This window comes from Peromyscus californicus, unplaced genomic scaffold (genome assembly GCF_007827085.1).
Source record: "Peromyscus californicus insignis strain IS unplaced genomic scaffold, ASM782708v3 Scaffold_7__1_contigs__length_154581171, whole genome shotgun sequence".
NCBI classification, from domain to species: Eukaryota; Metazoa; Chordata; class Mammalia; order Rodentia; family Cricetidae; genus Peromyscus; species Peromyscus californicus.
This window is the reverse complement of record NW_026294595.1, coordinates 45085982-45107569: the sequence shown is the minus strand read 5'-3', so window position 1 is coordinate 45107569 and position 21588 is coordinate 45085982. Positions and strand designations below refer to the sequence as shown.

General features: G+C 39.1%; 1 protein-coding gene across 17 annotated transcripts in view; it reads right to left on the bottom strand.

Annotated features, from left to right (window-relative positions):
* The window catches only part of B3galt1 (beta-1,3-galactosyltransferase 1), a 568919-nt gene that overhangs the window by 127927 nt on the left and 419404 nt on the right, over positions 1–21588 (bottom strand). For 14 of the 17 annotated variants that reach the window (XR_008215368.1, XM_052725885.1, XM_052725873.1 and 11 more), the window contains one exon: positions 14078–14125. The exons of the other annotated variants lie outside the window; for them this stretch is intronic. Coding sequence is in view for 2 of the 14 variants with exons in the window: in XM_052725885.1 (XP_052581845.1) it covers positions 14078–14125 (48 nt within the window). In the remaining 12 variants the exon portion in view is untranslated. The remainder of the gene's footprint in view (positions 1–14077; positions 14126–21588) is intronic. 17 annotated transcript variants of the gene reach the window in all.

The following is a 21588-nucleotide window of genomic DNA, read 5'->3' as shown; positions in this document are numbered from 1 at the left end:
CACACTCTTCGTCTCCAACCTACTGCTATTACATGCCCTGATTCATTCAGAGGGGGGTCCAATGTGTGTTGCAGGGAAGACAGGATGTTGTGGAACTAGATGGGCATCATAAGTTGTCTTTTCACACAGCCATAGGCCTTGGATCCCATTGGCGTGTTATTTGTGTGTTGAATGACCCAGAAATTTTGTTATATGTAAACACAAATGTCAGTTTCTTACATGAAGTGCTAACATTTTTTTTTTTTTTTTTGTGGGTGTGTGCTGAGTTTCCTTTCCGAATGCATCAAGAGACACATGTACATAGACCCAAATGTGAATTTACGGTTGGCTCTGTAGGGTACTCAGTCAGCTGGCTATAGTTCAGATTCTTGAGTTTTCAGTCCAGTAGCTTTCTGACTAAGACACATTTTAATTTTGCCAATCTTTGATACTTAATTAATAAATTAAAGGAAATAACGTGTACAAATGTGATAACACATAAGAGATGCTGAGTACAGGCTTTGAATTAATACCTTTTAGTTCTCTATCTTCTTTCTCCTATTCTTCTTTGTGTTTGTATGCGTTTTCTAGGGGACCATTAGCAAATCATTTAATCACCTTGTCCCTCCTCTCTCTCTCTCTCTCTCTCTCTCTCTCTCTCTCTCTCTCTCTCTCTCTCTCTCTCTCTCTCTCTTTCTCTCTTTCTCTCTCTCTGTATGTGTGTGTGCACATATGAAGGCTAGAAGAGGACACTGGGTGTCCTTCTCTGTAACCCTCCACCTTATTCTCTTGAGACAGGGCCTCACACTTAAATTGGAGCTAGGATGGTGGCCAGTAAACATCAGCAATACTCTCGTCTCTGCCTTCATAGTGTGGATGGTACAAGCAAATGCAGTCTTACCTGGATTTTTATGTGCATGTTGCAAACTGAACTCAGGTTCTCACAACTGTGCACCAAGTGTCCTTACCCACTTACCCACTGAATTATCACCTTACTAACTCTCTTTTTTATCTTTCAAAAAGGATAGTTATAAGAATAAATATGACATGTCTAAGACACTTTGAACAGACTGGGGATTCAGTGGACCATTGTGTATTATTTATTTTCATACCTTTAACCACTTTTCCATTCCTTACACATACACACACACACACACACACACACACATCTCTGTATGTATATATCAATACCTTTCTATATGTGTGTAATAGATATACATACATACACACATACACAATATGTATGGAAGATGCGCTTTCCTATTTTGCACAATGTGCTTTGAGCCTTTTGGAAATATTTCTCAAATATCTGCTGCACATCAAACATCAGCAGTCCCTGCTACGACAGCTAGGAAGGAAGGAAAGAAATAGATTGGAGTTGGCTGCTCTCATTGTTCTTGAGCTGTGGCTGGCCCATTGAGATGTTCAGCTGCTGTAGGAACAAGAGGACTCTAAACAGTCTACTGGAATTTCATCTTGCCAAACGCAAGCGTGAGTAGAGACCCAGGAAACATATTAAAAAGGCATGACTCTCAGATTTATTGGCAAGTCCAAAGTAATAAAAAAGCAAAATTTGATATAACCAGGGGCTTTTCACACTGTCATTTTTCACCTTTGCCATATTTTCTGTAGCTGGTCTCAACTATTTCTCAGCGTGGTTTTGGAAATCGGAAGGGGGATTGGATGCCTTACTTGAGCATGCTTTCACTTGTCTCAGGCTGATTTATATTTAAGATTGTATTCCTTCCTCCAGAGACAGTTGGGATATTGTTAGAGTGATTGTTTAAAAATATAAAACCATGCGCAAATCCAGTTACTTGAATGGAGTGAGATGCTGGCAGCCCAAGCAAAGTGGAAAGGGAAATAAAATACTGTATGTGTTAAAAATGAGAGAGAGGCAGAAAAATGACAGTCATGAATGGGGTATTTGAAGAATACTGGAAATCAAACAAAGATGGGTAGTTTTTCACACACACACACATGCATATATATATATATATATACATATGTATATATATATATATATACTAGAGGAAAGAGAGATTCAGAGAAGATGTGATTTTAAAAAAACCAGTTGACTTTGAGCATGTCTTTTATCCTCCACTTTATATCATCCATTTGATTCAACAGACATGCATTCCAGGAATGATCTTGGGGAAATAGATTGTTGGATTGTTACAAAAATATTTTAAAAGAGAACTACTCATAGTTTATTCTCTGCTCTTTCTGATCCACATCTGAGAACTTTAAAATTATGACCACCTAGCTACTGAGATGTTCTTTCTACCTTTGTGTGTCTCCGGTAAAATGGATTATGCTCCTGATTTCTTGGCCAAAGAGTCATGTGGTGTGTAGACCTCTTCCTCATTCATATTTTGCTGTCTGAGTTGTCTAGGAAATGTTCCCAGACATTCAGGCCATGTTCACAGCAACTGAAAATTCGTTCTTGCCTTACAGCAATAATAGACTGGAAAGTGAAAAGAAATCACTTTAGCCTCATGTTACAGTAGCAGCCACAAGGAACAAACTCATAAACTGGAAGGAAATGAGGTCAAAGATGACCATTGTTTTTTAAGGAACTTTACATTATGGTTAGGATGAACAGTCACTGGACCAACATATGTTTACTTCCTTGTTAATTTGCTCTAAAAATCTAACTATGGTGTATCTTCTGGAACTTTCCCTAGACTGGCTTTTCTGAATCTTTATACCAACTGAAAGCTCATAGAACTATAAATGTGACTGTCAGATGTCAAGAAACCCTTCAATTCAATGGCCTGCCTTCGTAGTGGGGGAGGGTGACATGCTGCTTAGAGACTGAACAGCCTTGGAACTCTTCTGTGATTCACTCTGTGTCCTTCCATTTACACTGACCAATTTTTACTTTTTTGAACTTAGAAGCTAAATAATATTAGTCAGAATCAAAGCATGGCAGAATGCCTGTTCCACTCAACTGAATTTAGTTCAGTAACACTGCCATGTTCTGGGCCTCCAACTATACAGATAGTACTCATCATGTCTTCACCACAGAAGAGTTTTTAGACCATTGAAAGTGTGATGAAGCATCCCACAAGCTCATTTTTGTGGAAACCTGAGACAAATATTGATGTCTTCGGGGAATGAGTCTCATGGCAAGTAAATTCAAAGGTATAATGATGGACTGAGTTCTCCTAGGAGTATTACTAGCACCCCTGTATACTCAATAACCCATCTGAGACCTATCTGTTCCTGCCCAGCTAGTCTGTGAAATGAAGATGATGTGTCTGACATATTTGTTGAGTAATCAAATTGTATTCATTTTGTTGCTTTTAAAAAAAATCAGAAACCACTTAAAGAAGGACTGTAGAAGAGGTGACTTTAAGAGCACACTGGGCGTCTACAAGGTTTCTGGCAACAGCATAGATCAGGGACATGGCCCCCAGCTGCGGTAGAACCATAGACCCAGCCATGGACATCAGCACAGACCCAGTTACAGTAGGACTAAGGACTCAGACACGGCCCTTGGAGGCAGCACAGCCCAGACATCAACATGGCTTCATGTGGCAGCATGGACCATGGGCATCCACATGACTATATGTGGTAATACGGGTCATTGACATCAACATAGACTCCAGTTGCAGTGCTCCTGCTGACTATGAAGAGCAAGGAGCCTAATTTTGCTGTGATATCTATGACTGCAGATGCACAGTGAGAGGGAGGGACATGGAAGACTTCTGTGACAACTCCTATCCTGACTCCCTCCTCCGCCACAAAAAAAGTAACAGCCTAGATTAGAAGTCATTGAAGCGAACTCTTAAAAAGTTTGATGGGGATGCTGAAGTGTAGCTCTCCACAAGCATTCCCTATCTATCATCTCTCCTCAAGCTTTCCTCTTAGGGTCACAGGTACATCCCCTATGTTAGATGCAGCATATTCTTTTCAGACTAGCTGTGAAAATTTTCTTTACCTCACTTTCCTCGGGTGTGAAATTCAAATATAAACAGTGTCTATCACACAAAATGTGAGGATTAAAACAGTCACAATTAAAGAGCTTTGCACCAGCCTGAAAGGTGTTCACTGTTGCAGTATGATTTCATAAGCCTCAAAAAGAACGTTCTTTGTTCTTTTCCTTTCCATTTCATTATTTTGATAGTTAATCTTGATGATAAATTGGATGGGATACAGGAATGCCTAGGAGATTAATGGAGCACACCTCTGAGCATGTCTGTGAGCCTGTTCTAGAGATTATCAGATCAGGAGAGCCTTACTTAATCAATGGTGTAATCCATGGATGCCATCAGACTTGGGCTAGACTACTGGGAGGAGTAGAAACTGTAGAAGGTAGACAGTGGAAATAACTCTCTTTTTCACCTCCCCCGCCCTCCGTGTGTGTGTGTGTGTGTGTGTGTGTGTGTGTGTGTGTGTGTGTGTGTGTGTGTGTGTGTGATTTTGAAGGGTATATCTTGGCCCCTTCCTCTATCCTTCCCTCTGCTTCCTGGATACCATGAGATGAACATATTTGCTCTGACATGCCCTCCTGGTGTGATGTTCTACATCACCATAACCCACAAACAGCAGAGTCAGTTGACCCTGCATTGAAATCCCTGAAACCAGGATCCTTCCTTACTTAACGTGTTTCTCTCAGTTATTTAATGAAAATTATGAACAATATAACACAATTAGGTTTATGATAGATTATTCTAACTTGTCAACAAATTACCAGTACCACACATCTAGGTCGCTCCTCCCATGAAGATTTTGTTTTCCCTACACAAAGTAATCCATTCAGCAGTTTCCCATACCTCTATAACTACATCCCTCCCTTACTCAGTAATAGCTTACCACCAAATTAACCAAGACTTAGTTCTATAGAGAGACACTTAGGATTCAGCTATGAAGACTGCCAATGTTATAGAAATATCACTCTCAGACACACAGTTTTCATCCACAAGCTTATTTCCAGGTGAAGTTAAATCTCTGTCAATGGTCTGTCACACTGTGTGTTGGCTCCGTCTCTATTGCAGACTTAGTTCTGGCCATCTGCTAAATGCTTAAAGATGTGATTGTCTGGAGTGAGCACCATGAATCCAAATAGGTTCCACTCCTAATTTGTGGGCACCACTCTCAATTCTTAGTGTATTTTTAATGTAGTGCCTTAAAATGAGGAAATTTTGATGGAAAGTCTTACCATAATATTTTACAATACCAATAAAGCTCATCCACATGTCCAACTTATAATTTTATGTCTGTTAATGTTTTCTAGTTTTGGCTACATTGGTTGTATGGATTGAGTTTACAGAAATACTCAGATCATAAAACGTCTGTTTCAATTAAAGGAATTTCAAATTTGTTGTATAACAATGGCATCAGGCTTGACATTGAGCTCAGAGTTTTGGTTCTTGGCCATATTCACAAAGAAATGCAGTTTAAGTCATGATACTGTATATAAAATGTTGCCTTTTTAAAGAGAGGTTTCACAGAAGGGTTTTACCAAGTCACTGTAGATCAAAAGCAAAGGGAAAGTTAGTCCAATTAAATTTAAGGGCTGAGAAAAAGAGAAAGTTAAAAATCTTGGAGAAAGACAATGGATCCTTTGGGTTGGCAGGTGTTTGAAAACAAATCTCACTACATGTAGAGAACCATCAAGTACCACTGCCCTGAGCTGGAGGCATTGGTCCATGATCTAGTCTATTGGCTGAAAAAAAATACGGATCAGGAAAAGGAAGTGTCCTTTTCAGGAAGCCTCCAATTTAAATAATGTAGTATAGGCAGGAGGTGATTGTAGTGAAAATTAATTTATTTTATACATGTAATAGTAGCACACTGAAAGAGTTTCAGAAAATAATCACACAACTTCAGGCATTTTGAATGAAAAAAAATATCCAGACAAGATAGAGTGCTTTGTAGCTGGAGAATTTCTCTCCAGCTCCCTCTAAGTCCTGCCAGTCCCTTAGCCCACTTATAAATTAAACACACAGACTCTTACATTATTTAAACTGCTTGGCCATTAGCTCAGGCTTATCGTCTAGCTCTTACTCTTATATTTAGCCCATTTCTATTAATTTTTACTTTGCCACGTGGTTCATGGCTTACCGGTGCTTTACATCTTCTTTGTCCTGGCAGTGGCTCCAGGCAGTCCCCCCATCCTTCCTGCCTGGCCACTGGTCAATCAGTGTTTATTTATACAGAGCAATATCCACAGCAGTGCTTATGCTCCCACCAAAAATGATGCTGCAGTTACAACTTCATTTGAAACAACAGCAAAAAGGTCAAGATAAAAACAGTTCTGACTATCTATATAGAAACAATTGTTTAAGTCCAGGGAAGAAGGAAGTACGGTGGGGTAGCCTTGGGAGCTTCTATAAACCAAGTGAGCAGAAAATAGAGATGGCAGACATAGCATTTGCTCATCACATATCCCAGAAATAAAGAAATGAAGGGCAGTCAGTGTCAGCAGAACGCTAGTAGACATCTATTAACTAGTGACTGGGCACTGAATTTTGGGACATGTTTTTATCATTTTACAGAAAAACATCTAAATTAGAGAAAGTGAAAATATTTCCCATTAATGTTGTCACTAAATGAACAACTAGAATTATAACTGAAATTTGATTATGGACCTAGCCTTCTTATCTCAATGGCTTAAGAGTTAAGGGCATGCTCAATGGACTCATGTGTACTGGGTTCAAGTCCCCATCACACCACTTTCTAGCTCAAGTGAGTTACATGGCCTCTTACAACTAAGTTTCTCACTTAGAAAAGAGGATAATGTTGATACTACTTTCATAGATTCATCATTACACTAACTGTATCAGAAAGTTTGGAAAGCAATCAGTATGGAGTGTGGTGCGTTATAAATAATAAATGTTAGACATTAGTATCTGTAGAAGTTCCTGGCTTTGATTTTATGTCTTGATTTCATGCAAAAACATACATTTTGCTTTCAAATGTCTTTTTAAATATGAAGTTTGTTTTGTGTCTTGTTAAACAATAACCACTATGTTTACCATCAATGGACAGGAAGGACAAGAAAGGAAGCAGTATTGTGTGATAAACTTTGAGGTGTCTGGAGACAGGAGATGAGATTTAATCTAAAGTCTGTATCAGTACAGCCTTTGGCAAACACAATCTACATAACATCTTTGTGGAGGAAAGTGATACTATGATTTGAACCCAGGGCCTGAGTAGGTGCCAGGCAAGTGCTAGACCACTGACATATACCTGCATCCTAAGCCAGTTGGTGTCTTCAAGGCTTCAAGCCTATATCGGCATTGGGAGAGAGTTCCTAGTAAATCTCCTTTTTAGAGATGATAAGTTTGAAAGTATTTTGTAAACTGTAAGGCACTGTACAAATATTAGTTATTATGTTAACACCGTGAGATGATTTGAAAAAGCAAAGGAACAACACATTGCTGGAGAAGTTTGAAGAGCTTTCTAATTTGGGAGTTGTTAGAGATACCATTAAGAATTGAGACACACAGTACTAAATTTAGTTTAAAACAAACAAGAAAGTGAAATGTGACTCAGCCTTAAAAAGCATAGCTGGCTGGGTGTGAGCAAAGGACTCACCTACAGAGTGGTGTTGTGGATGAGTGACCCCGTGGTTACAGTCAGTCAGAAAAAAAGATAGGAGCTTTACAATGTCAAGCAGTATTGAAAAGGGCACTTCTATTTTGAGCTTGTATAAAGAGACAGTTGCTCCTTTGCTCCTTCTGGGACAATGCCAGTGGAACACCCTTCTGGGCACTGCAGGTCAGCAAGGGGGCCATGATACTTTATCCAGCACACAGACAGACAGACAGACAGACAGACAGACAGACAGACACACACACACACACACACACACACACACACACACACACACACCCACCACATTACACAATGCAGATTCTATCTATGAAGCAGAAATGAGTATAATTTGAGATGGAATATCTGCAACATGCCACATTTGCAGCTTTGTGAGTCAACAAAATGTTCCTTAGCTATTTTTGTCCTTGTGTCCTGGGGTTTGGGATATGCCACCTCTGCACATCATTTACTTCTGTGTCCACATGCATAGAAAGGAAGCAGAGAAGATGTCATAACAGCAAATAGAGAAGAAAGGCTGGAAGAATGTAGTGGTGAAGAGAAGTAACTCTACAAAACACTTGCTATATCTATCTATCTATCTATCTATCTATCTATCTATCTATCTATCTATCTATCTTTCTAATCTATCTATCTTTATCTTGAGGTTGAATCACCATATGTAGTCTAGGCTAGCCTCAAACTTGTCTTAGCCTCCCCAGTGCCTAAATTTTAGGCATGCATCACCCACATATAGCAAATGACAAAATTTGACAGGGCAATTTGCTAAAGAAAAAAGTAAGATTTCATCTAGGAGCCTTATATAGTAGGACAGGGAAGACATGCATAGATTAGACATAGTTTTCTCAGCAGTAGGTCCTACCCCAGATTCTGCTGAGGTGTAATCCTGGACACACTTCTAGACTGTGCCTTTCCTCCCAAGTCAAGGAACAGTTCCTGTAAGGGAGGACATGTTGGCTCCATTTCCTGCTCCCTACTTTCCTTCCCTGATATCCCCTAGTAAATTTGCACCTGCCCTTGTGCAGCAGAGGGATGGAAGGGGGAAAAACACCAGATTCTTTCTGTATGTTGGTTAGCTGTATCAGAGAGTGAATTAAGAATCAGACAATGCACTCCAACAAAAGCTGTCATCAGTGTTTTTGATCTTAGCCATTCTGACAGGTGTAAGATGGTATCTCAAAGTTATTGTGATTTGCATTTCCCTGATGGCTAAGGATGTTGAGTAATTCCTTAAATGTTTTTCAGCCATTTGAAATTCTTCTGTTGTGAATTCCCTGTTTAGATCAGTATTCCATTTTTCAATTGGATTGTTTGGTATTTTGGTGTCTTCTAGTTTCTTGAGTTCTTTATATATTTTGGAGATCAACCCTCTGTCAGATGTGGGATTGGTAGAGATCTTTTCCCATTCTGTAGGCTGTTGTTTTGTCTTATTGTCTGTGTCCTTTGCCTTACAGAAGCTTCTCAGTTTCAAGAAGTCCCATTTATTAATTATTGCTCTGAGTGTCTGTGTACTGGTGTTATATTTAAGAAGTGATCTCAAATGTGGAGTAAGGGGAACACTCCTCCACTGCTGGTGGGAGTGCAAACTTGTACAGCCAGTTTGGAAAGCAGTATGGCGGTTTCTCAGAAAATTGGGAATCAATCTACCTCAAGATCCAGCAATACCACTCTTGGGCATATATCCAAAGGATGATCAATCATACCATAAGGACACTTTCTCAACTACATTCATAGCAGCATTATTCATAATAGCCAGAACCTAGAAACAACCTAGATTCCCCTCAATCTAAGAATGGATAAAGAAAATGTGGTACATTTACACAATAGAGTATTATTCAGCCGTAAAAAAAAAAAAAATAACATCATGAAATTTGCAGGAAAATGGATGGAACTAGAAAAAAAATCATCCTAAGTAAGGTAACCCAGCCCCAGAAAGACAAACATGCTATGTACTCACTCATAAGTGGATATTATATGTAAAGCAAAGGATAACCAGACTACATACAATTCACTGCTCCAGAGAGGCTAGGTAGCTAGGCGGACACTAAGAGGGACATGTATGAAACGCCCTGGTAGGGGGAAATAGATATGATCTCCTGGGTAAACTGTGAGGGGGTGGTGGAGAGGGGAGGGGATGGAGGATGAGAACATGAGGGAACTGGAAGGTCAAGTAGGGGAGAGACAGAGAGGGAGAGCAATGAAAGAGATATCTTGATAGAAGGAGTCATTATGGGGTGAGGGAGAAACCTGGTGCTAGGGAAACTCCCAGAAATCCACAAGATGACCCCAGCTTAAATTCCTAGCAATAGTGGAGAGGGTGCCTGAGCTGGCCTTCTCCTACAATCAGACTGGTGACCACCCCAACTGTCATCATAGAGCCTTCATCCAGTGACAGATGGGAGAAGATGCAGAGATCCACAGCTAGACATGGGGCCAATCACCTGGTGTTCAGTCAAAGAGAGGGAGGAAGGATTGTATGACCATGGGGTATCACATTCATGATGGGGAAACCCACAGAGACAGCCAATCTGAGCTAGTGGGAGCTTGTAGACTCTGGATGGACAGCTGGGGAACCTGCAGGGCACCGAACCAGGCCCTCTGAATGTGGGTGACAGTTGTGTGGCTTAGTCTGTTTGTGGTGCTCCTGGCAGTGGGACTTGGATTTAATCCCTGGTGCATGACCTGGCTTTATGGATCCCACTCCCTATGGTGGGATACCTTGCTCAGCCTTGATGCAGTGGGAAGGGGCTTGGGCTTGCTTCAACTTGATGTGCAAGACCTTGTTGACCTACTATGGGATGCTTTACCCTCTCTAAGGAGTGGATAGGGTGTGGGGTGAGGGGGAAGGTAGGGAGGAACAGGAGGAGGGGAGGTAATGGTAATTGTGGTTGGTATGTAAAATGAAAAAAATTTAAAAAAGAAAAGAATCAGACAATGCCTATCTTCCATCAGCCCCCATCAATCTTCTAGAACCTGGGCCCAAGTGCCCATTCAACAGGCTGGTCCCCTAATGATGTTCAAATGCCCCTTAGTGTGGGCAGACTTTCATCCTCTCTCATGGTTGGGGCTTTCTTCCTAATTTCTCTTGCCCCACAAACAGTTGAGTAGAATATTCTTCCTTAGGTCATTCTGGCACACTGAAATGCATCCAATAATCAGCTACATAAATAAGGCACTCACGACTGATAATGAATTGATGAGCTGCTCAGTCAATGCTTGTGAATGTAAAACTTATAATAAGTGCCAAGAAGGAAGCAAATCATAAACCAGGAATTTAAAAATGGCATTGATATTTATATATTCATTCAAAATAATGTTTTTATAATATTATTTTTATTTTTGACATAATTCCTTAATTTTCCCCTTTGCTCCCTCTTACCCCTCTCATGTAGCTTTCTTGATCTTTCTCAAGTTCATGCCCTCTTTTTTATTGTTTATATATGTAATATGTATATTACTAAATATGTAAAAAAACACCCTGCTCTGTATGTATAGTATTTCTTGTATGTGTATGATTTCTGAGCTGACCTCTTGGTGTTGGGTTGAGATACTACACACAAGATAATGTTTTAAGGACCATTAAGAGACTGGTTAGAACAAATGTTAAAATATCTGACTCTATTTCAACAGAACGGTCCAGATGGCAAACTCCAGTGAGACAAGTACTGGAAATCACTTCAGTGTTCGGTAGTGTGGTGGTATGAATGAGACTCTCCTCCCCATAGGCTCTGGCATTTGAATATCTGGTCCTCAGTTGGTGGCTGTTTGGGGAGACTTAGGAAATATGGCCTTGCTGGGGAAATTTGTCAGTGGGGGAAGGCCTTCAAGTTTCAAAGTCATGTGCCATTCACTGTTCCTTCTATGCTTCTTGCTTGGGATTTGAGGTGTGAGCATGCAGCTTGCTATCAGTCACCATATCTGCCCGCTGCCATACTTACTTGCCATGGTAGTATTGTACTCTTACCCCTCTGGATTATAAACCCAAATAAATCTTCCCTTCGATAAACTGTCTTGGTTATGGAATTTTACCACAGCAACTGAAAAGGCATTAGTGATGCACGGCACAAGAAAATAGTGTGCAGATATTAAAATGGCATTATTATAAAAGAAGAGTTATGTATAAGGAAGTACAATATTCTCTTAAGCCAAATACACAAATAATTTGTTTTGTTTTAATTAAATAAAGTATACTTAATAATTAATTAAGTGTGTGTGTGTGTGTGTGTGTGTGTGTGTGTGTGTGTGTGCTCCATGGTACATGTGGGGAAGTCAGAGTATAACCACCTGAGGGAGTAAATTCCCTTCTTCTACCAACAGGATTCTAGGAATCGAACTCAGGTCCCCAGACTTGAAGCAAGTACTTTACCCATTGGGCCATTTAGCTAGTAGACCCCAAATTTTTAGGGATTTGGAAATAAGGAACTATCCTCCAATCAAACGCTAAACAACTCATCAGCCACTAAGCAGATGAATTAGTTGTGACATAAGATTTTACCCGAGTGAGAAAATGTAGTTGTGTATAGAAAAAAAGATTTATGCTTATTTCTTTGCTCCCTAGTTGTTTGAAATGTCACAATGATATATTGACTTTTCATTTAAGATTATACATTCTAATGTCATTTGTTGCTCAATGTAATTGTTTTAAAATATTCTTTGAGGCAACTTTGAAACAGAAAAAAAGAGAGTGTCAAGAAGAGTTTGTCTCTCACTAGTCAAAAAAAAATGTAATAAAGGCCCAAGAATTTGGAAATTCTTCAGGAATGGTGTATATAGAATTGTCAAAGCTAGAGGCTAGTATGACTGAGTCATAGGCTGTTAATGACTTTCCTTCTAGCCACCAACATACCGAACCTTTCAGGCTGACTCTCTAGAGATGCTTAACTTTCATTAGTTTGCTTAATTTTTCAGTAGTTTGTAGTAAAATTAGTAAAAAAAAAATTAAAAGCCAGTCATGCTTTTGAGGCTCTCTGATTTCGCTGAAGGTGCAGAAATATCCAGAGATACCTAGAAAAAGACTCTATGTCTTGAAAAGTGACAAGAGAGGAATCTTGCCCCAGGATGGAGACAATGACAGATGGGACTTCAGGTGAGACCTAGATGGGCTTTGAATCAATGTTGAGGCAGGTTGAAATTTGGGAGATGCCAGAATGGGGTGAATGAGTTTTCTGCATAGTTTGACATAAACCTGTGGTGAGCAGAGGGTATTATAGGTTGAAAATAAGCTCCACTCTAAGATCTATTTTCTTTTTAATTTCTGTAACTATGCCCCACTACCTAGTAAGACAAACAATATTATTTAACTAAAGACCTTAACAAGAAGTGCTTATCCTATGTTATTAATCAGCTGACTGGTCACTGAAGTATTCATCTCAGTATTGGTTCCCTAAGTATTAGATATTTGAAATTAGAAAACACTGAAGATTAAGTCAAACTAGAAAGTAAAATCTAGGAGTATAATCAAAAGCTGATGGATATACATATATCTCACCCTTTAAGGACAAACCTTATATCCATCACTTGAAAACATTCCTTTGTTCTGGCTATAGGGCATTGTGGTGTTAATGGTATCTTTAAGCTAAAAAACAATAAGTAAAGGGACCTTGTCCTAGTCAATGAACTTCTGGCCTGGAGCAAATCTCAGTGATTTAATTTCCTGTTACCTGGCAGGGACAAAAAGGTTGGAGGTTGCACTCAATCAATCAGCCTATAAAGTACATGTATCTGCTCTACCCTTGGCTAAGCACGAATGAACACAACCTAGAAGTGAAAAGGTGCTTAAATAAAAGACATTAAGGGGAAAATGCCAAACACTGCTTCCATATAAGCTACAATGAACTTAAGGATGCCCAAGGTTCTTCTAGACTCCATTCTGCCAGGTAGAGTGCCCTGGGTATAGTAGATTGAGACAGACTGAAATATGAGACTGCTTCTACTCTGTCTTATTTGTGTTAAATTGGACATGCTACTGAAGTCTTTGAGCTTTTGTCCTGTCAACTATAAATCATTGATAATAATATATATCTTATGGAGGTATTGTAATTGTTAATTAGAAAAAGTACGTATATATATCCAGTCCCTTCACCAGTGCCCTATGTAAATTTAGCCATAGCTGTTCTTTCATGATACATTCTCAAATTGGAGTGAGGTGGTCTCATAGTACATCCAAGAAAAAAAAAAGAAGATATATATTGGGATAGGGCATGTTTTTCCAGTTATCTTTAAGTCATGCTTATTATTATTAACTCCAGATAAATCATGGTCATTGCTGTCTCAAGCGGGATCAGTGGAAGTCAATCCAGAATTGAAGTAGAGGAGCAGATTCTTGGCAAAGACAAAGCTACTTCAGAGAGGCAAAGGACCAGGTTGGAGGAAAGGGTGGCGATATTAAACCACAATGTAACATCTTTGGGCACAAAGGATAGGCAAAAATTTGAGAAATAACTGTGGCAAGACTTACAAAGAAGATTGGCATTGTCTAAGTACTTGAAAGCAGGACAGACTAAGCTAGCCTGGAAGGTTAAAAAGTTATTACCTGAGATGAACACCATCCACAGCTCCATGGAAATCCATTTCTTCCTTCCTGAAAAGAAGGCAATGAAGATTATCCAGGTGATTTTTATGGTGCCCTATAGGACTAAAATCTATTAATACATATTTGATCTTCAATATCAGGGTAAGGTTTTTATTTATTTAATATTTCTAGTTATGGACCAGGAATTACATATTTGGACAGAAATGCTCTGAATTGGTTCTCCTTTAGAGAGAACAAAACCTACCAGCATCTTGGTTTGACTTGGGTATGGGATCCAGGACTTATTCATGGTTTTCTCAGCAGGGTCTCCATCTGCTTAGGTCAAGTATGATGCTTAGTAGGAAAAGTTGTGACTTTGAAGAGTGCCTTAGTTATATTTTCCTAAATACTCATTGATGGAGTTTATTATATTGTCTTAACCACAGTGGTCTTAAGTCCATAAAGATGGTTCCAAATTTTTCTATTTTTTTTTTTTTGCATAGTGTTGAGAAAGTCATTCTTTCCCTCTTTGCTTCTGTCTGTTTGAAAAATAAAAGAATTGAGCTAAAAATCTGAGGAGAAAATAACATGGAGTGTATTTGGTATAAAATTATTAGTTCATGGACTGTCAAAAGGGAAAATATATCTTTGAAGAAAAATAATTGCAGAAGTATATAATCAGAATTCATCCAAATACCACCACCTCCACCATGTGTGTGCTTGTGGGCACACACAAACAGAGATACACAGACACACACAGATGTACACAGACACCACACACACACACACACACACACACACACACACACACACACACACACACACACAAATCACTGTATCATTGTCAAGGAGAAAAAAAAAAAAAACTAATGACAACGTGCTATGTTAACTGTGAACCAGTGAAGGAATAAAGAACCTGCCTTGTTACATAGCCTAGGAACTGATAAAAGAATAAACTTGCAAGTGGCTATGATTGGCAGTTATTTTCCAAGTGTCCAGACTTCTATAGGAAATAATGCAGTATTTTATGAAATCCAGAATGTCTAAGGGGCAGTACATAATATTATACCACAGTGTTATGGGTCAAAATAACTTTTCTTAGACAAACCAGCATTGAACGAGAGAAATCATTCTAAAAAAGTTAGTGTTCCCCTGAGTAGATTTTACATTCTTCTGGCCAAAAGATTCTCATTGTTACTTCTGAATAATTAAAATGGAAGTCTACAGTTGTTATGTTCTTCAGTAAGTGTGCTGTGGGATAATGCTATTGTACACTGGCCGAATAAAACACTGATTGGCCAGTAGCCAGGCAGGAAGTATAGGCAGGGCGAGCAAGGAGAATTCTGGGAAGAGGAAAGGAGTAGTCAGGGAATCTCCAGCCAGATACAGAGGAAGCAAGATGACAAGGCAGAAATGAGAAAAGGTACCAAGCCATGTGGCTAAACATAGATAAGAATTTTGGGTTAATTTAAGTGTAGAGCTTGTCAGTAATAGGCCTGAGCTAATGGCTGATCAGTTATAATTAATATAAGCTTCTGAGTGACTATTTTATAAGCAGCTGTGGGACCATGGGTCTGGGCAGGACCAGAGAGCTCTCCCAACTACATTAGTGTGTGGAATATGGCTTTGTCTTTGAAGAAACACTGATTTCCAAAGTGTGGTTGCTGAACCCCTGTGGGTCTCTGATACCATTTAGGAATCCATAGTGTCCTAACTTCTACGGCTATATATCTACACAAAGTTTGCATTTCTCTTTGTACTTCAACCAAAATAAGAGATCACAACTGACTTCGAAAGCATGTATGAGAGTCTAGTTGTTTTCTATTTAGTGAAGATATTTGCAAAAATATGAGTTATCTTCCCACTAATTTGTATTGCACAATGAAGTAAATTACTTTTCTTTTAAAGAGATGCTATTTATTTCAAAATAAATCAGTTAATTGATTCTTAAAATTATTTAGAACTAATGGTATTAACTTTCTCCGATTTATTTTCTAACGTGTTAAATATTAATAAAAACATAGCTTGCATACTAAAAATAGTCCCTGAGGTTTTCAAATTGAGTATAAAGTGTTCAGACTCAAAAAAAGTACTATTACAGAGACTATTAATTCAAATCTCTCTGAAGAAGTAATCCGACAGTTAATAACAGTAACACCTAACAATAGATAGGTTTCTGATTCCACAGGCATTATATTGTCTTGGAGATATAGGGACTACTTACCAGGTTTTTAGGTTATTTACTTGGTATAGAATGGGCTGACCAAACAGGAAAGCAATGTCTACTTTTCAGAGTTCTGAATCCCACCACCTTACATTGGATTTGAGCTTTGAGTAAGTCTTGACAGGCAATCAATACCAATGGACACCACACTATTCACCTTCTTTTGAGCCTTTACAGTAACCTAAGGACCACAGAAAGTATACTGCACACACACATTATTGAATTGAGTGAACAAAAATTGAGACTAATACAAAGAAGATCCTCTATTGATACTGGTGTGAAATATTACATTGTGAAATATTATCTCTAGGTTGCTGGTTAAAATCTCATCAGTTAGATGTATAAAGTGTGAAAATATCTCTCAGTATTTCATTGGAGTGTGATTTACTGGAAACAGTAAACAGCACAGCTAAGCTTCATCTTCAGAACAAACATATTTATGAGTGTCGGCCAATCTCAGTAAACTAGTCTAATTGAGACAAACTCCAAGATAAATCCATAAAAATCAATTTAGAGTGGTAATACTTTCAAATGAAATATTAAGATAAATAAAATATTGTTGATTTGTATTTAATGTTTTATTTAGAGTTTTAAATAACAGGTTTTAAGAGCACCAGTATTACTCAATTTATTTAAATGAAAAAAAGACACATTGTTTGAAATTCTGAGCAATTGATCAGTTTCCAGTTTAGTTTTCACATTAAAGTAGATGATGTGGGTGTCACCATAAATGGTAGCTCTAACCTTCTGTGCTCAGTAAGACATAGAACGAGCAGGATTTCCTGATGGAGTTTGGAAATGTCTTGTCGTCTTTTTCTTTTTCTTTTTTTGGCTGTCTCTTTCTGTGTTACAGCTAATTGGGGGTACATTGTAAATTGTATTTGCTATGAAGTTGAAAAATAATTCACTATGGTAGAGCAGATCATCACAGGACAATGAATGCTGATATTAGGTAAGTGACACTCTGCAAAGAACTTCAGGACCCCCTCTATTGAGAACCCTGGTAATCAGATTGGTGAATACCCTGTCATCATAGAGCCTTCATCCAGTATTTGATGGAAACAGATGCAGAGATCCACAGCCGAGCACCAGGCCAAGCTCCAGAAGTCCAGTCGAAGAAAGGGAAGAGGAATTCTATGAGTAATGGCATCAAGATCATGATGGAGAAACTTAAGATACAACCGAACCAAACTAATGGGAACTCATGAAATTTAGCCCAACACCTGTGGATCCTTCATGAGACTGGACTAGGCCCTTTGCATAAGTGAGACAGTTGTGTACCTTGGTCTGTTTAAGGGTCCCCTGACAGTGGGAATAGGATCTATCCCTGGTGCATGAGCTAGCTTTTTGGAGTCCATTACCTATGATGGGACACTTTGCACAGCCTTTATGCAGGAAGAGGGACTTGAACCTGCCTCAAATGAATTTACCAGGCTTTGCTGACTACTCATGGGAGGCCTTACCTTTTCAGAAGAGGGGATGGGGTGGGCTGGGGGGAAGGCTTGGGAGGAGCAGGAGGAGGGATGAGAGGGGGATCTGTGGTTGGTATGTAAAATGAATAAAAAAATTTCTTAATAAAATAAGAGAGAATTGCTGTATTTCAAACAAGTGGAGAATTTTTGCCATTAAAGAATTTAGATTTTTCCATAAAATAATTTTGACTCATTTATCACTGTGTTGTTTTTCCTTTACTCTTAAAAATTAATTATTGTTTCATTGTACGTATTTGTGGGATATAATGATTTGATCCATGTATTTAGTGTGCAATTATCAAGTTAAGATATTTAATATTTCCATCTCCTTAAATAAAAAAAATTCATCACTCTTTCTCAGACTACCTTAGAAAGAGTTGATATAGACTGGAGACAGTTATACTTTTGACATAAATCCAACTTTACACTTCCTCTGTTTCAGTAAAATCTGTACCACTGGATTAAGGAATTCCAGCATTTACCACTTGGTGTGGTGAAACTCTAAATGACTCTTCCCTAAAGGATCTCAGTCCAGGGCAGCAGAACAAAAACTTTTCAAAGACCATGCTAAATCAGACCCATCAGCTTATAGCTTGTCCATCACACTACTGTATTTTAAGTAACCAATTATTATGTGAGACTCTAGTTCCATGGCACCAAGGACTTGCAGGAGTTATGAACTCTGTATGATTATAAAAACTGGAATCCTCATTAAAGGACACAGAAAGTTAATTAAAAGATAATTAGAAGGATGAGGATTTTTGACTCTCTGATATTCTCTACTTATTAAGTACATCTGGAATGCTGAAAACTATCGTCAATGCAGGTCAAAGATATTAAGAGTTTCTCCTGGTGCGGTTTTAGCCTTTTGGCTTTGTTTGAGAAGAGGAGTCAGTTGTTTATATAACTTACAGTCTTCTGACATCGTATCAAGAGAAGAAAGGATTAGTCAGTCTGTAACATATCCGTAGATTCGTTAATTCTACAGGATCTGTGCAGGAAATGCTCAACTACAGATGGAATTTATGTTTACATTGTGGTGCATTGAGACAGCCCGGATGGAAGGCACTGATCATTATACACAGATTCTAAGTCAACAGGAACAGCTTCTACAATTATCACTTTAGAAAACTAATTAGTTGACTTCTTTATCCTCTTTACACAAAACGGATTTCTCTGGGAACAAGAGCAATAGAAACAGCACTACAGCCAACAGGAAGGTTTTTGGAAATAAAACAATAGAAATGAACACAAACATAATTGATCATTAGGAGAAGATTGCTGGCAAATGAGCCTTCCCCTGAAGATATCCGAAGTGGACGAGCCAATGATTTCTCCAACAGGGAAATGCCTGTCCCTGCCTCTTATCATTTTTACCTTTCTACTGGACTGGGTTTTATCTCCTGTAGGAGCAGTCTTGCCCAGGTAGAGAGCCATCACTGTTTAATGGCCAGTGTGTGCTGGGAGCCTGATGACGCAGTCTGTGTCTCAGACATGTCCGCCACAGTGAGACTGCTGAGGTCTACTGGGCTTTCTTCTCCCCAGAGTTGGATTATTCCTCTTTTAAAAACTTGGCTTCAGCTGAGAGACTTTCCACCCATTTCCTTTTCTCACTTTGGGATTGGATTCTTGTTCCCACGTGTTGAACATCCAGAATCTACTCTCTGCTTCTCTTAAAAGTATACATGATTTTCTCTGACAGAGAAAGAATACTGAGTGATACTAGCATTGTCTGTTCCTGCCCTTGTTTATGAATGCAGAGAGCTTTTCAGAACAGGACGTGATCAAAAGCAAAGGGAACATGACTCACAAATTCTCCCATCTCTGGATAAAGCCTGCTAAGTTCTCCTCTACTGTCCTCAGGTCCTCTTACTACAAGCACAAGCTGCAGTTAGATTCCAGAACTTCCTGGACGCATTAAATAAATTGTCTGTAACTATGTATTTGCTGTGGCCCATAAACTAAATTGTCTGTAGCAGAGCTTACTTTTAATGATGAATAACAACCCCATGACATTTTCTGGCAGAGAGAGAGAGAGAGAGACAGACACAGACACAGAGAGAGACAGAGAGAAGGAAAGAGAGAGAGAGAAAGAGAGAGAGAGAGAGAGAGAGAGAGAGAGAGAGAGAGAGAGAGAGAGGGAGGGAGGGAGGGAGGGAGGGAGGGAGGGAGGGAGAGAGAGAGAGAGAGAGAGAGAGAGAGAGAGAGAGAGAGAGAGAGAGAGAGAGAGAGGAGATATGAATATATTATGTAACATTAATTCTATAGGATGCCTCACGTTGAGGATTTCAGTACATCTTCTAAGTGGGTGATTCTTTCTTAGGGTAACTTCTAAGACAGTATCCGAGAGCTGAGAATGATGAACCTTAGTGACAGAGAACCTGCCTGACCTGCTGGAGTTCTGGGTTTCTTCTCTAACAGTACGAAACAAATAAACAATATGGTATAGATATTTTCATGTAAAAAGGGAAGGAATCTGTTCTTCAGAAAACCCTACACAATATTTTCACTCAAAATTTTATGACCAATATTCAATAATTTTTACAAGGATGGTAAATTTCTCTTTGAAGAAATTTGAATAATGCCATAGCCCAATGCATTGTCTTTAAAATCCAAAATCCTGTGTCAGCAGTGTTGCCTGTGGAGCTGGGTAACTCACTGGGGGAGAGTGAAGCAGTGAATTAACAGGGCTGTTAAGTTTTTCCCCACAGTCTGTCTTTGGTGGCCCTGCAACTACTAGCCATCTTCTTTCTGGTGAACTCTTGGACTGAAATCCATTTTCATGCATGTGGTGCAAACTTCATGTCTCTGCTATTTTTTCTCTCTCTTTCTTTCTTTTTCTTCCTTCCTTCCTTCCTTCCTTCCTTCCTTCCTTCCTTCCTTCCTTCTTTCTTTCTTTCTTTTTTTGAGGCGGGCTCTCCATATGTAGCCCTGATTGTCCTGGAATCTGCTATGACGATCAGGCTGGCTTTGAATTCACAGAGCTCTATCAGTCTCTGCCGCCTGATTATGGGGATTGATGGCATGACCACCACACCTGGCCTTCTGTTATTCTAAAGTAAGTGTTGCATACTGGCAGTTACTGAGTTTGGTACCATGTCCAATCATCCACTACAAATATGGACAGTCCCCTCTGTCCAGATTTTTGCTGTGATATGTGAGGCATCCAGAAGACTGATGTGTCAGCTGGTGTTTCCACAGCATACCTTGTACCAGAAAATACTAAAAGAATAATAACAGCTAACAGCAAACTTTAAAACCAAGAAAACAAATAAAAACCAAATTTGCAGTTTAGATACTTCTGAAGAGAAAATGTTAATCAAATATTTATCTGCTAGTGTGGCATTCTTCAAATGTAAACTAGAGTTCTTGGTGTACTATTGATGGAGTTCAGAACATGCTACCTCAAATGACACACTGGCCATGAGTGGGAGTCTCTGTTTCTCCCACTTGCTCTCTCTAGAAACTAGCCACAGAATCTTGGAGGGCCTCTCTGATTGCCCTTCTCTTCTTTGCTAGAAATCCTTGAGTGATGGTATCTGATCTGGTGTCTAAAAGGAAAGTCAAGGGCATCCAAGCAAATAGGTTGACAAGCTACATCGCCAACAGACAGATTATATACGCTTTGTTCTCTAACTATACACTATCCACAGAACAGCACTGTGGTGCCATTTCCTTAAGCTCTCCTTTCTGCAGGCTCCCATGTCACCCAGAATTTACAGGGAAGGAATCTACCTGCCAGTCTTTGGCTAATCTCTCTGGTTATAAAGATCTCAGCCCTGAACCTAACAATGGGCCATGAAAGGTATTACTTTTCTCTCTCACACTAAATTCCA